The sequence below is a fragment of the Salvia splendens genome, chromosome 15 (genome assembly GCF_004379255.2).
Source record: "Salvia splendens isolate huo1 chromosome 15, SspV2, whole genome shotgun sequence".
Taxonomy (NCBI): domain Eukaryota; kingdom Viridiplantae; phylum Streptophyta; class Magnoliopsida; order Lamiales; family Lamiaceae; genus Salvia; species Salvia splendens.
Window position 1 is genome coordinate 24,498,281 of NC_056046.1, and position 16,625 is coordinate 24,514,905.

At 44.5% G+C, this 16,625-nt stretch overlaps 1 protein-coding gene across 1 annotated transcript; it reads left to right on the plus strand.

Annotated features, from left to right (window-relative positions):
- The first annotated feature begins 249 nt into the window (after window positions 1-249).
- Window positions 250-16,275, plus strand: LOC121766906 (protein MID1-COMPLEMENTING ACTIVITY 1-like). Its single transcript, XM_042163137.1, has 2 exons — window positions 250-657; window positions 16,162-16,275. The coding sequence occupies exons 1-2, from the start codon at window positions 250-252 to the stop codon at window positions 16,273-16,275; spliced, it is 522 nt and encodes a 173-aa protein (XP_042019071.1).
- The last annotated feature ends 350 nt before the right edge of the window (window positions 16,276-16,625 follow it).

Consider the following 16,625-nt stretch of genomic DNA (forward strand, 5'->3'; position numbering starts at 1 on the left):
ATTTTGATTGGCCATGTACCACTTTGGCATTGAAACTCTTGTTTGAACTTGATTCACCATCTATGCTTACTTCATGCTATCATCAAGTTTAATTTAGTCACGATATAGCCACGCTCACTATCACTAGTAAGATGTGGTCGTGACAGTTTGAGGCCAAAACAGCTGAAAATTCCAGTGATTTGTGTGATTCTTGGGCTTGATTATTATTACACAGAGTCTTTTGAAATGTGTCTAATATCATTACCAAGAATGTCTTCATGGGAGCATTTTGGGGCGATAGCAAACGTAGCCCAACTAGCCGGATTCGACGCGGTGAAGCTGATTGGAATGTTAGTGAAGGCCGCAAACACAGCAAGAATGAACAAGCAGAACTGCAGGCAATTTGCTCGGCATCTCAAGCTGATTGGGAACTTGCTGGAGTGTCTCAAGATTTCGGAGATGAAGAAGTATCCAGAAACTCGAGAGCCGTTGGAGCAGCTCGAGGATGCATTGAGGAGGTCCTACATTTTGGTTAACAGTTGCCAGGATAGGAGTTACTTCTATCTGCAGGCTATGGGATGGAACATTGTCTATCAGTTCAGGAAGGCTCAGAATGAGATTGATCAATATTTGAAGATCATACCCCTCATTACCCTCGTTGATAATGCTCAAGTTCGGGTACCACTTTCCTTTTTTTCATATGAGTTGTCAGTTGATTATTTGTAACACCCGTACCTTAAGTTTGAAATTTACTTTTATGTAACGGAATAATTGATAAAATTATTTCGAAACGCTATGCTTCTCGATAGATGTGTTATGGGAAAAAGGAATGTGTTTTCTTTTTGAACGTTGGGAGACACGTTTAAGGTCTCGTTGAAAGGGTCGATGATGAAATTGCTATTCTTTAGCAAGACGAATGAATTAAACGGAAAGAAATATATGTTTTATGGATAACGACGGGCGTAAAGCAAGGAACGGTTGAATGAATATTATATTTGGAACAACACCAAATATAAATTATGTACGATTTCTCGTACTTTAAATTTTTGGTTATGAAGAACGAGATAACAAAATTTAATAAAGGACCGTGAATTTTAATTGATGAAGGAAAATACGAAATATTTATATAAATGTATGAATTTATTTTGGACTTTCCAAAATAAATTTGAAGTCCAATTAAATATGAAATAACTTGAATTTTAATAACTCTTTAAATCCATCAAGTGGTAGTTTTTCTACTTGGGCTTGTATTTTATTTGATGATTTTTAGCCCAATTAGAATTAATTTATGGAAGCCCAAAATGGACCTAAGCTAACTAGCCCAAAGTTTCCTTTTCTTTCCTCCTTCTTTCCCCCCCACGTCGACGGTTTCTTTCCCCCATGATGACCGATCGGTTTTTCCACCTCTCCACTTCCCTCATCAATACCTACACCCTCCTCAAACCCCTCTAACCCACTCACCACTTTCACTTGGCAAAAAAGAAGAGAGAAGAAGGAGAAGAAAAGCGGCGAGAGATAGCCGAGAGGAAGGAGGGAGAAGAAGGAGTTGGTTCCATCATTTTTGTTCAACCACCATCAAATTTAAGCTCTTGAGGTATACCATTTCTTCCATCCTCAAAGCATGAGTCGTTTACTAGCCTTGCATACATGATATACATCCTTGTTCCATAGCTTTTCTTCCATAATCAAACTAAGTAGAATTCAACGTAGAACCTTCCAAACGATCGTCGTACTTAGCCGAAGCTTAGAAAGAACTTAGCTTTATGTTAATAACACGTGTTGCGAGCCTTTGCGGGGTGTTTTCAGGCAGGTTCGGAGTGGTTTCGGAGGAGGAGAAGTCGCCGCCGGCGACGGGCAGCGGCGGACAGCCGCCCTCGACGTTCCCGGTGCAGATGACGGCTCCCGGTGGCGACGGCGGCAGCAGCAACGCGACGGGAGGCAGCAGCGGCCGGTGACTCCAGCTGGCAGCGACGCCGTGCGAAGTCCCTCCGCGGCAGCAGCTTCCCGGCGACCCTGCGACGGCGACGAGTGGAGGCGGCAAGGCAACGGTGGCTTCACGACCCGCCGATTATTCCAGCAGCGACGTCGTCGAGCCGGAGAGGGCGACGGCGGCGGCGGCTGTTGTGTGGTGGCCGAGAGAGAGAGGAGACGGAGAGAGAGAAAGATGTTAGAGAGGGAGATTTAAATCTGGGCCATGTGTTTTTAATTTGGGCCTTGGAATAGTTTATTTCGTTGTTGGGCCTTTTAAAAATGGAAGTCTAAATAAATTGATGGGCTCACTAATTTGATGGGGCTCACTATGTAATTTTGGAGGAATAAGGTGGCTAAGAAATTTAATCGCTTGGGCCGATAATTAAAATTTAATCGGGGGAAATTATTTCAGTAATTTCCGGAAGACTTTTTTGAAGATGAATAATTTACCTAAGTATGAAGTAATACTTTTTTCAACGGTAAATAATTACGGAAATTAAAGTATGCGCGTAAGTAATTTATAAAAATTATTTTCGACGTTATGGAAATACGAGGAGCCAACGGAGGAAAGAACGAGCGTAAGCGGCCGACCGGCGTCGCACGCGACGCCTTGGGCGGCCACCGAATAACCGAAAATGTGCGAAAATCGAGAAAGAGAATTAAAAGATTTTAATTAGAGTGCATGCATTCTAATTATCGTCGTTACAGAGGTTGATATGAATTTTATGTGTTTTCCGAAAAGGAGGTTCGCACGCACGCTAAAAGTCGGAACGAGGAATTTTACGGAAATCCTAAGCTTTTGAGGTGGGCTTTATTCTTTAACGTTTATTTTGAATCAATATGCTTACGATGTTATAAGGATGTTTCTATAAGTATGTCATGCCGTGTTTATGTTTTGAAACTGCCTATCTGATTGTCTACTAGAATGAAACTCTACTAGACTTTGATGGTTAACGAATTCGGGTCTAACTAGGGTCTACGCCCTACTTAGACTAGTGCACTGATGAGGATCGTGAGCCGTCCCCTAGGTCGGCCGGTCCAGTGATCGAGATTGTGGCCACAGTCTCGTTTCACATGATGGTTCAGATATGGTATATGATGGAGGATGATGTTGGTCCGCGCGGACACTTTTTAAGGAAATGAACTTTAGTGTCTCTCGGCCTTTTAAAAGTAAAACCCGGGATTCACTCGATGATGGCTTGACATATCTTAAAGGTGAATGTTTTTGGGCATGAGTTCACTGGGTGCACCAAGTACTCAGCCCCTGCATATGTTTTCCCTATGTGCAGGTTGAGCGAGGTCGGGAGGCGGAGGATGTTGAGCGATGATCCAAGAACGTATCAAATCACTGTTCCGGTTACTATTATGTCTTCATACGTAGTAGTAGCTACACTCTCAAAATTTGCTTCCGCTACTCAATGTTTTCAGAATTTCTGTTATTTTCTTTGAACTGTTGAACTCTGTTACTTCCTTTATGGTCGCACTCTGTTATCTTTCATTTTGTAAACTTCAGGATTGAAACGTTAGTTGACTTAAATGGCATTTCGTCTTTGATTGTCATGTTGTATTGCCTTGAGTTGATTTTTCCCCCTTCTTCCCCGCTTCTTAGTTCCCCCACTAGTCACGATTTTTCCCGTGCTTCCTATCCTTAGGAAGTGCGGTCATGACAGAATGGTATCAGAGCGTGTTTTTCCTTCCGCTCTGGACCGAGAGTCATTTATTCAATCTAGTCTAGACTCGTTTCGCTAGACTAAAAGAGTATTCGCTTAACACTCAACACTCCGTCTCACCGCGCTCAACATGAAAGAAGGAAACGAAGCATAATAGAAGTGATAGAATGAATGGGCGCGAAAAGGGCGTGAATTCCCAAGGAATGATGAGATGACGAGACGAGTAAAAACCTTGTGAAGCGCGATTAGCGTTAGGTTGAAGGATAGACGAAATTGTAAAAGTACCACGTTTATAAAATACGAAACATCTATCCTTAGATGATAACTTAAAAAGAAAAGAAATTTTTATGACTTTTTCCTATGGAAATTGACAGGTATATCCACGGTAACACGTATGACGTTCTCTACGCGTTTTGTTTCTTTCTACCTCGCTTATTCTTTTTCTACGATTGGTTGCTAAGGGAACTTACTTTTATGTAGATGGTGATCACGATCCACGCACCGCTAAGGGGAAGGTACGTCAAGAATAGATTGCGGGCGGTGGAAGTGTATCGCGAGTTCGAGAGGGACGCGAGGGCCCCTTTGATATCTTATGTCACCGATTACTTGACCTTATGGCGGGATGCTCATGGCTGTGGAGTGAGGCACTATGAGGGAATCAAGAGATTGGTTGATGGACTACCTGCACCTTGGAATAGGTGGGCCGACGAGGCTTCACGGTCATACATCTGGCATAAGCTTCCCGACTACAGCATGCAGGCAGACATGCATGGTTTTGTGAAGGTTCTCTTGGAAGCACTGGTCGATGCTCGTGGTGGACCGCCACCCTATGCTCCTCCTAGGAAGGAGGCGTCCTCATCGAGCCGCAGTCCCTACAGCGGGGGTCGATACGAGAGTGAGACGTCGCAACCGAACTGCCCCAAGAAAAAAAGACTTGGGATGCGCACCTCCGCACCTCCTGCGACGGAAGTCCTTGTGGTTGATGAGCATATCGATGACGCTACTGATGTGCGGGAGAGTGATGAGGAAGAGGAAGAAGATCCCCTTGAAGACGAGGAGGATCCCATGGAGGATGAGGAAGACACCGAAGAAGAGCCCCTTGTGAGAGAGGTTGAAGTTAATAGCGAGGAAGGGGCGAATTATGAGAGAGCTCCCGAGGAGTAGTGTTCTTTTACTGTTTTGTTAGTTCCGAATGTTTTGCTTTGACGAACTATGTAGTAGTTTCTTTTGCCGTTGTTTTTCCTTCCCTGTTTCAAAGACCTTGTGAAACACGTACTTGTTGGTTTTAAGATAATTAAGCTTCCGTTGTTTTATCGTTGTGTTCGTTTTACCATGTTGTGTATGGAAAGTTGTGTTATCGCTTTGGAAAGGTTGTGTGGAGTGGTGATGGTAAAGTTGGTTTTTATACTAATGCATGTGTTGAACAGAATGCCTCCCCGACGTGCCGCAGTTCACCACGAGAATGAGGCAAGCAACGAGACCCAAAGCAGTGTGGGTCCTGAAGGACAACCACCACCACCACCTCCACCACCGCCACAGCCAGAACGGAACATCGAGAAGAGTTCCGAAAGGAACGTCCTCCCGTGTTCGATGGAATGGGAGATCCAACCAAGGCCGAGACCTGGATTCGGGCCATAGAACGCATCTTTAAGTTCTTGAGGTGCACTGACCAGGAGCGTCTATCGTGCGTGACTTATCAGCTCACCGAGTCCGCAGAATTCTGGTGGGAGACTAAGCAACGGACAATGACACAGGAACAGTTAGACACCCTAACGTGGGAAGACTTTAAGGAGGAACTGTATGACAAATACATTCCAAGGAGCTACCGTAAGGCAAAGGAGGCCGAGTTCTACAATTTAGAGCAGGGTCGGATGACTGTGACAGAATATGACCGTGCCCTATGTGACATGTCTCGATATGCACCCGAGCAAGTAAACACCGACGAGAAGATGGCGGAGAAGTTTTGTGCCGGTTGAGGCACGAAATCATGATGGCTTTGGCATGCCGTGGCAGACTCTCGTATGCTGAGTCATTATCTCGTGCATTGGACGTGGAGGAAGCGATGCCACGGGAAAGGACGGTTACACCCACTACTCTAACACCGCCGACCTCACAGCAAAATTTCCGGGATAAGAGGAAATGGGACGGGAACCGCGCACCCTTCGACAACAAGAGGTTCCAGAGTACCCCAAACTCTTCCCAGGGAAGAGGAAAGCAAACTGCTCCATTCCAAAGTGGAGATTTCCGTCAGAGAGCACCTCCTTGTGCCAAATGTCAGAAGAACCACATGGGAGAGTGCAGAGTCGGGACCAACGTGTGCTACAAGTGTGGTGGAGTCGGACACTTCGCCAAAGAGTGCCCGAGCAACAACAATACTGGAGGTGGGGGAACGCTGAACGGACCTCGAGGGAATCCTACACCACCTCCGCAGCAGCAGCAGCGTCGCCAGCCATACCCGACTCAAGCTAGGGCCTATGCCCTGGGACGCAATCAAGCAAGAGCCCCACAGGGAGAGCCAAAGCAAGATAATCTGGCAGGTATGGGAACATTACTTGACATGCCTGTTGTTATTCTGTTTGATACGGGTGCGTCGCACTCTTTTATATCGCACTCCTGCGTGAATGCTTTAAGACTGCCTGTTGATGAACTTGAACATGAGATGAATGTGAACTCACCGGTAGGAGGCCTTGTAGAAATTTCACAATCTTGCTCGAACATAGAACTCATGGTGGGAGAACTCAGTTTAGTGGCGCACAACTTGCACGTTATGCCGATGGATAATGTGGACATTATTCTGGGGATGGACTGGCTAGCTGAAAACTATGCCACTATCCGATGCCAAGAGAGGCAAATCTCATTACAAACCCCGGGGAAGGAGCCCTCTACCTTCCACGGAATTTCGATGAATCAACGAACTTGTGTGATATCGGCACTTCAAGCAACCACGATGATTAGGAAGGGGCGTCCGGCCTATCTCGTGTATCTACAAGGACATGACAAGAAAGAGAGGAAAGTTGAAGATGTGGCAGTGGTACGTGAGTTTCCCGACGTATTTCCCGATGCGTTGGCAGGCCCTCCGCCTGACCGACAGTTGGAGTTTACTTCGATCTGGAACCAGGAGCCGCACCAGTGTCGAAAGCACCCTATAGGATGGCGCCGAAGGAGTTGGAAGAACTCAAAATCCAGCTACAAGAATTACTGGACTTGGGTTTTATCCGACCGAGTGTGTCGCCGTGGGGAGCACCGGTGCTGTTTGTGAAGAAGAAAGACGGGACACTGAGAATGTGCATAGACTATCGGGAATTGAACAAGTTGACTCTCAAGAATAAGTATCCTCTACCGAGAATAGACGACCTGTTCGACCAACTCAGGGGAGCAGGAGTATTTTCGAAGATGGATTTAAGGTCGGGATATCATCGGTTGAGGGTACGAAGGGAGGACATACCCAAGACGACTTTCCGAACGAGGTATGGGCATTACGAGTTTGTAGTAATGTCGTTTGGACTGACAAATGCACCGGCGGTATTTATGGACTTAATGAATCGAGTATTCCATCCATACTTGGACAAGTTCGTCCTGGTATTCATAGATGATGTGCTAGTTTACTCGAAGGATGAAAAGGAACATGAGGAGGATCTAAGGATCACACTGGAAACACTCCGAACAGAGAAGTTATACGCCAAGTTCAGTAAGTGTGAATTCTGGCTAAAGGAAGTGAATTTTTTGGGGCATGTTGTGACAGCCGAAGGGATTCGAGTTGACCCCGCAAAGGTGGAGGCCGTACAACAATGGAAGGCGCCAAAGACCCCAAACGAGATTCGGAGTTTCCTTGGTCTGGCGGGATACTACCGAAGATTTATTGAAGGATTTTCTAAAATCGCAAGACCAATGACTCAACAATTGAAGAAGGGGACCAAGGTCAATTGGACACCGGAGTGTGAGGCTAGCTTCCAGTTGTTGAAAGAGAAATTGACCACCGCACCTGTTCTAGCCGTGCCGGAACTGGGAGTAGACTATGTGGTTTACACTGATGCATCGAAGATTGGACTGGGGTGTGTTCTGATGCAGAATGGTAAGGTGATTGCCTACGCTTCGCGGCAGTTGAGGCCACACGAGTGTAATTACCCTACTCATGACTTAGAACTAGCGGTTGTTGTGCACGCATTGAAGATTTGGAGGCACCATCTCTATGGAGTTCGGTGTGAGATTTTACCGACCATAAGAGTCTGAAGTACTTCTTTGAGCAGAAAGATTTGAACATGAGGCAACACAGATGGCTCGAGCTAGTCAAGGATTATGATTGTGGTATTAACTATCATCCGGGTAAAGCAAACGTGGTGGCGGATGCTTTGAGCAGGAAAGCTCAACCGCAGTTGGCTACTTTTCTCACTCAGGAAGCGGAGTTGATTCGCGATTTAAGCAGGATGCGATTGGAAGTAGTAAGAGCACCGGAGACCGTGAAGGGAAAGATTGCCACCTTGGTAATTGCATCCGATCTACGAACAAGGATAATAGAAGGGCAACGCAACGATGAAAATTTGGAGAAAATTCGACTGAGGGTGAGGAAGGGCGAACAAGAGAAGTTTCGAGAAGAGGCTGATAATGCTCTCACCTACGAGGGGAGACTATGTGTGTCAGGCGACGAAGGACTTCGAAACGAAATTTTAACCGAAGCACACGAGACTCCATACACCGCCCATCCTGGAAGTACGAAGATGTACCAGGACTTGAAGGGATCATTTTGGTGGGATGGAATGAAGAGGGACATAGCTTCGTTTGTAGAGAGATGTTTGGCATGTCAACAAGTAAAAGCTTTACATCAACGACCCTATGGGAAGTTGCAACCGTTGGAGATCCTGGAGTGGAAATGGGAACATATCGCTATGGATTTTGTGACAGGCTTACCAAAGACCCGGCAAGGGAATACGGCCATTTGGGTAATCATAGACCGCCTCACCAAGAGTGCGCATTTTATACCTATCCCTATAACTCATGGATCCGACAAACTGGCTCGGATTTATGTGAAAGAAATCATTCGGCTACATGGGGTGCCAGTAACGATCACGTCAGACCGGGATACAAGGTTTACTTCAAGGTTTTGGATAAGTCTGCAACGGGAGCTTGGTACACGACTGAATTTTAGTACTGCTTTCCATCCACAAACCGATGGACAGTCCGAGGAGAACGATTCAAACTCTTGAGGACATGCTAAGAGCTGTGGTGCTCGACAGAGGAGAAAATTGGGAAATAGTACTACCTTTGATCGAGTTTGCCTACAACAATAGTTTCCAGGCGACAATAAATATGGCCCCATATGAAGCATTGTATGGGAGGAAGTGTAGATCACCACTCTACTGGGATGAGGTTGGTGAAAGAAGAATACTCGGGCCAGATTTGGTCGAGGAGATGATTGAGATTGTGCGACAAATCCGACAAAGGATAAAAGAAGCTCAAGACCGACAGAAGTCGTATGCTGATGTCCGGCGTTACCGATTTACAGTTCAATACGGGAGATAAGGTGTTTTTGAGGGTATCTCCATCGAAGGGGATAACGAGGTTTGGTGTAAAGGGGAAGTTGAAGCCGCGTTACGTAGGGCCTTACGAAATCCTTGAGAAGGTGGGACCCGTAGCGTATAAGTTGGCACTACCACCAAGTTTTGGGACTGTGCATAATGTTTTCCATGTGTCACAGTTACGAAAGTACGTGTTCGATCCTAAGCACGTGGTTCATCAGGAGGAAATGATTTTTAATCCTGACTTGAGTTACGAGGAGAAGCCCGAAGCTATTCTGGACAAGAAAGTGCAAGAGTTGAGGAATAAATCGATCGTGTCCGTGAAAGTACTTTGGAAACACCATAGCCACGAGGAGGCTACTTGGGAACTCGAGGATAAAATGAAAGAGAAGTACCCGGAACTTTTCGTTAGAAATGAGTAAATTTCGGGACGAAATTTCTGTTAAGGTGGGTAGAATGTAACACCCGTACCTTAAGTTTGAAATTTACTTTTATGTAATGGAATAATTGATAAAATTATTTCGAAACGCTATGCTTCTCGATAGATGTGTTATGGGAAAAAGGAATGTGTTTTCTTTTTGAACGTTGGGAGTGATCTGGCCGGGGGTGCATGGCGTGGAACAAGGATTGCGGCGGGAAGGTGGGGGAGCCGCACCATTGTCGAAAGCACCCTATAGGATGGCGCGAAGGAGTTGGAAGAACTCAAAATCCAGCTACAAGAATTATACTGTGACTTGGGTTTATATCCGACCTGAGTGTGTCGCCGTGGGGAGCACCGGTGCTGTTTGTGAAGAAGAAAGACGGGACACTGAGAATGTGCATAGACTATCGGGAATTGAACAAGTTGACTCTCAAGAATAAGTATCCTCTACCGAGAATAGACGACCTGTTCGACCAACTCAGGGGAGCAGGAGTATTTTCGAAGATGGATTTAAGGTCGGGATATCATCGGTTGAGGGTACGAAGGGAGGACATACCCAAGACGACTTTCCGAACGAGGTATGGGCATTACGAGTTTGTAGTAATGTCGTTTGGACTGACAAATGCACCGGCGGTATTTATGGACTTAATGAATCGAGTATTCCATCCATACTTGGACAAGTTCGTCCTGGTATTCATAGATGATGTGCTAGTTTACTCGAAGGATGAAAAGGAACATGAGGAGGATCTAAGGATCACACTGGAAACACTCCGAACAGAGAAGTTATACGCCAAGTTCAGTAAGTGTGAATTCTGGCTAAAGGAAGTGAATTTTTTGGGGCATGTTGTGACAGCCGAAGGGATTCGAGTTGACCCCGCAAAGGTGGAGGCCGTACAACAATGGAAGGCGCCAAAGACCCCAAACGAGATTCGGAGTTTCCTTGGTCTGGCGGGATACTACCGAAGATTTATTGAAGGATTTTCTAAAATCGCAAGACCAATGACTCAACAATTGAAGAAGGGGACCAAGGTCAATTGGACACCGGAGTGTGAGGCTAGCTTCCAGTTGTTGAAAGAGAAATTGACCACCGCACCTGTTCTAGCCGTGCCGGAACTGGGAGTAGACTATGTGGTTTACACTGATGCATCGAAGATTGGACTGGGGTGTGTTCTGATGCAGAATGGTAAGGTGATTGCCTACGCTTCGCGGCAGTTGAGGCCACACGAGTTGAACTACCCTACTCATGACTTAGAACTAGCGGCTGTTGTGCACGCATTGAAGATTTGGAGGCACCACCTCTATGGAGTTCGGTGTGAGATTTTTACCGACCATAAGAGTCTGAAGTACTTCTTTGAGCAGAAAGATTTGAACATGAGGCAACACAGATGGCTCGAGCTAGTCAAGGATTATGATTGTGGTATTAACTATCATCCGGGTAAAGCAAACGTGGTGGCGGATGCTTTGAGCAGGAAAGCTCAACCGCAGTTGGCTACTTTTCTCACTCAGGAAGCGGAGTTGATTCGCGATTTAAGCAGGATGCGATTGGAAGTAGTAAGAGCACCGGAGACCGTGAAGGGAAAGATTGCCACCTTGGTAATTGCATCCGATCTACGAACAAGGATAATAGAAGGGCAACGCAACGATGAAAATTTGGAGAAAATTCGACTGAGGGTGAGGAAGGGCGAACAAGAGAAGTTTCGAGAAGAGGCTGATAATGCTCTCACCTACGAGGGGAGACTATGTGTGTCAGGCGACGAAGGACTTCGAAACGAAATTTTAACCGAAGCACACGAGACTCCATACACCGCCCATCCTGGAAGTACGAAGATGTACCAGGACTTGAAGGGATCATTTTGGTGGGATGGAATGAAGAGGGACATAGCTTCGTTTGTAGAGAGATGTTTGGCATGTCAACAAGTAAAAGCTTTACATCAACGACCCTATGGGAAGTTGCAACCGTTGGAGATCCTGGAGTGGAAATGGGAACATATCGCTATGGATTTTGTGACAGGCTTACCAAAGACCCGGCAAGGGAATACGGCCATTTGGGTAATCATAGACCGCCTCACCAAGAGTGCGCATTTTATACCTATCCCTATAACTCATGGATCCGACAAGCTAGCTCGGATTTATGTGAAAGAAATCATTCAGCTACATGGAGTGCCAGTAATGATCACGTCAGACCGGGATACAAGGTTTACTTCAAGGTTTTGGATAAGTCTGCAACGGGAGCTTGGTACACGACTGAATTTTAGTACTGCTTTCCATCCACAAACCGATGGACAGTCCGAGAGAACGATTCAAACTCTTGAGGACATGCTAAGAGCTGTGGTGCTCGACAGAGGAGAAAATTGGGAAATAGTACTACCTTTGATCGAGTTTGCCTACAACAATAGTTTCCAGGCGACAATAAATATGGCCCCATATGAAGCATTGTATGGGAGGAAGTGTAGATCACCACTCTACTGGGATGAGGTTGGTGAAAGAAGAATACTCGGGCCAGATTTGGTCGAGGAGATGATTGAGATTGTGCGACAAATCCGACAAAGGATAAAAGAAGCTCAAGACCGACAGAAGTCGTATGCTGATGTCCGGCGTACCGATTTACAGTTCAATACGGGAGATAAGGTGTTTTTGAGGGTATCTCCATCGAAGGGGATAACGAGGTTCGGTGTAAAGGGGAAGTTGAAGCCACGATACGTAGGGCCTTACGAAATCCTTGAGAAGGTGGGACCCGTAGCGTATAAGTTGGCACTACCACCAAGTTTTGGGACTGTGCATAATGTTTTCCATGTGTCACAGCTACGAAAGTACGTGTTCGATCCTAAGCACGTGGTTCATCAGGAGGAAATGATTTTTAATCCTGACTTGAGTTACGAGGAGAAGCCCGAAGCTATTCTGGACAAGAAAGTGCAAGAGTTGAGGAATAAATCGATCGTGTCCGTGAAAGTACTTTGGAAACACCATAGCCACGAGGAGGCTACTTGGGAACTCGAGGATAAAATGAAAGAGAAGTACCCGGAACTTTTCGTTAGAAATGAGTAAATTTCGGGACGAAATTTCTGTTAAGGTGGGTAGAATGTAACACCCGTACCTTAAGTTTGAAATTTACTTTTATGTAATGGAATAATTGATAAAATTATTTCGAAACGCTATGCTTCTCGATAGATGTGTTATGGGAAAAAGGAATGTGTTTTCTTTTTGAACGTTGGGAGACACATTTAAGGTCTCGTTGAAAGTTCGATGATGAAATTGCTATTCTTTAGCAAGACGAATGAATTAAACGGAAAGAAATATATGTTTTATGGATAACGACGCGCGTAAAGCAAGGAACGGTTGAATGAATATTATATTTGGAACAACACCAAATATAAATTATGTACGATTTCTCGTACTTTAAATTTTTGGTTATGAAGAACGAGATAACAAAATTTAATAAAGGACCGTGAATTTTAATTGATGAAGGAAAATACGAAATATATATATAAATGTATGAATTTATTTTGGACTTTCCAAAATAAATTTGAAGTCCAATTAAATATGAAATAACTTGAATTTTAATAACTCTTTAAATCCATCAAGTGGTAGTTTTTCTACTTGGGCTTGTATTTTATTTGATGATTTTTAGCCCAATTAGAATTAATTTATGGAAGCCCAAAATGGACCTAAGCTAACTAGCCCAAAGTTTCCTTTTCTTTCCTCCTTCTTTCCCCCCACATCGACGGTTTCTTTCCCCCATGATGACCGATCGGTTTTTCCACCTCTCCACTTCCCTCATCAATACCTACACCCTCCTCAAACCCCTCTAACCCACTCACCACTTTCACTTGGCAAAAAAGAATAGAGAAGAAGGAGAAGAAAAGCGGCGAGAGATAGCCGAGAGGAAGGAGAGAGAAGAAGGAGTTGGTTCCACCATTTTTGTTCAACCACCATCAAATTTAAGCTCTTGAGGTATACCATTTCTTCCATCCTCAAAGCATGAGTCGTTTACTAGCCTTGCATACATGATATACATCCTTGTTCCATAGCTTTTCTTCCATAATCAAACTAAGTAGAATTCAACGTAGAACCTTCCAAACGATCGTCGTACTTAGCCGAAGCTTAGAAAGAACTTAGCTTTATGTTAATAACACGTGTTGCGAGCCTTTGCGGGGTATTTTCGGGCAGGTTCGGAGTGGTTTCGGAGGAGGAGAAGTCGCCGCCGGCGACGGGCAGCGGCGGACAGCCGCACTCGACGTTCCCGGTGCGGATGACGGCTCCCGGTGGCGACGGCGGCAGCAGCAACGCGACGGGAGGCAGCAGCGGCCGGTGACTCCAGCTGGCAGCGACGCCGTGCGAAGTCCCTCCGCGGCAGCAGCTTCCCGGCGACCCTGCGACGGCGACGAGTGGAGGCGGCAAGGCAACGGTGGCTTCACGACCCGCCGACTATTCCAGCAGTGACGTCGTCGAGCCGGAGAGGGCGACGGCGGCGGCGGCTGTTGTGTGGTGGCCGAGAGAGAGAGGAGACGGAGAGAGAGAAAGATGTTAGAGAGGGAGATTTAAATCTGGGCCATGTGTTTTTAATTTGGGCCTTGGAATAGTTTATTTCATTGCTGGGCCTTTTAAAAATGGAAGTCTAAATAAATTGATGGGCTCACTAATTTGATGGGGCTCACTATGTAATTTTGGAGGAATAAGGTGGCTAAGAAATTTAATCGCTTGGGCCGATAATTAAAATTTAATCGGGGGAAATTATTTCAGTAATTTCCGGAAGACTTTTTTGAAGATGAATAATTTACCTAAGTATGAAGTAATACTTTTTTCAACGGTAAATAATTACGAAAATTAAAGTATGCGCGTAAGTAATTTATAAAAATTATTTTCGACGTTATGGAAATACGAGGAGCCAACGGAGGAAAGAACGAGCGTAAGCGGCCGACCGGCGTCGCACGCGACGCCTTGGGCGGCCACCGAATAACCGAAAATGTGCGAAAATCGAGAAAGAGAATTAAAAGATTTTAATTAGAGTGCATGCATTCTAATTATCGTCGTTACAGAGGTTGATATGAATTTTATGTGTTTTCCGAAAAGGTGGTTCGCACGCACGCTAAAAGTCGGAACGAGGAATTTTACGGAAATCTTAAGCTTTTGAGGTGGGCTTTATTCTTTAACGTTTATTTTGAATCAATATGCTTACGATGTTATAAGGATGTTTCTATAAGTATGTCATGCCGTGTTTATGTTTTGAAACTGCCTATCTGATTGTCTACTAGAATGAAACTCTGCTAGACTTTGATGGTTAACGAATTCGGGTCTAACTAGGGTCTACGCCCTACTTAGACTAGTGCACTGATGGGGATCGTGAGCCGTCCCCTAGGTCGGCCGGTCCAGTGATCGAGATTGTGGCCACAGTCTCGTTTCACATGATGGTTCAGATATGGTATATGATGGAGGATGATGTTGGTCCGCGCGGACACTTTTTAAGGAAATGAACTTTAGTGTCTCTCGGCCTTTTAAAAGTAAAACCCGGGATTCACTCGATGATGGCTTGACATATCTTAACGGTGAATGTTTTTGGGCATGAGTTCACTGGGTGCACCAAGTACTCAGCCCCTGCATATGTTTTCCCTATGTGCAGGTTGAGCGAGGTCGGGAGGCGGAGGATGTTGAGCGATGATCCAAGAACGTATCAAATCACTGTTCCGGTTACTATTATGTCTTCATACGTAGTAGTAGCTACACTCTCAAAATTTGCTTCCGCTACTCAATGTTTTCAGAATTTCTGTTATTTTCTTTGAACTGTTGAACTCTGTTACTTCCTTTATGGTCGCACTCTGTTATCTTTCATTTTGTAAACTTCAGGATTGAAACGTTAGTTGACTTAAACGGCATTTCGTCTTTGATTGTCATGTTGTATTGCCTTGAGTTGATTTTTCCCCCTTCTTCCCCGCTTCTTAGTTCCCCCACTAGTCACGATTTTTCCCGTGCTTCCTATCCTTAGGATGTGCGGTCGTGACATTATTTGATCAGTGTTATGATTGTTTCTATGTTGTTATTGTCTGGATTTTATGCTACATTTATGTTTCTTGCAAGGTTATGTCAAAAAGGCTGAATTTTATTGTATATATGTGTGTGTGTGTTTGGTGAGTTATCTTTGGTAATAATGTGGGGTATATAAAAAGCTTTGATGGGTATTTTTTGGGAATTTACTACATGATTTGGTCCATTTTGTTTTTTAATCTTGCTGTGTGCTGGTGCCATGTACAAATCTTTGATAGTGATAGATCAGTTTTATTTCACTGTCTTTGGTTATGGTCCGACTCTTTACCAAACTTTCTGCTGCATTTGGAAATCCAACAGTTGGTTATGGTTGAGATGTCACTTTGAGAAACAGATGCCTTCCCAACATTATTTGTTAGGATAGTTTATATACAACAACGACACGTAATATTGTACTTAAAAGTATCTGGCAGTTATCGGCCGTTAATCAGCTTTAAGGAGAGAAAGTAGCTTACACTACTATTTATAAATAAAATATGATTCCTACCCAAATATGCCCATTGATGAGGAAAACCAGAAGCTCCAATTACAACTGCAACATTCACAAGCTAATTTGGACGTTGGCCAGTGTGGAGTAATCCAGCATCTGCTAGAAGTTACTGAAACTGTTGCAGCAACTTCTTTGCAAGAAAAAAGTTCGCTTGAGAAAGAATCGAAGGTGGAGAAGGTGTTGAAAAAGTAATTTGCAGTTATGAATCTTCATGAAGAGTCATGTACATTCATGAAGGGTCATATATGTATCTATAAATATCATTGTAATCTCTACCATTTTAAAAAAAAATGAAAAAAGATCATATTCACTATTTAGTGAAATATATCCATATCATATTTACTCTCCAAATATAAAAGTGCCGTAGCACTATTATTGATTCCCATATCCAACAAAGTGGTATCAAGAGCCTTATTATTAAACATGGCATCAAGCAATTCCATGTTTTCTTATACCCCAAATCAAGTTCCGATATTCGAAGGAGAGCACTTCGACTACTAGAGTAATCAAATGGAGACTATATTTTTATCTCAAGATCTATG

Excerpts from the sequence above, each read along its gene's own strand:
- LOC121766906 (XM_042163137.1), top strand. The coding sequence starts at position 250 with ATGTCTTCATGGGAGCATTTTGGGGCGATAGCAAACGTAGCCCAACTA. Across the intron at positions 658-16,161 it reads TTGATAATGCTCAAGTTCGG|TGTGGAGTAATCCAGCATCT; the intron begins GTACCACTTTCC and ends GACGTTGGCCAG.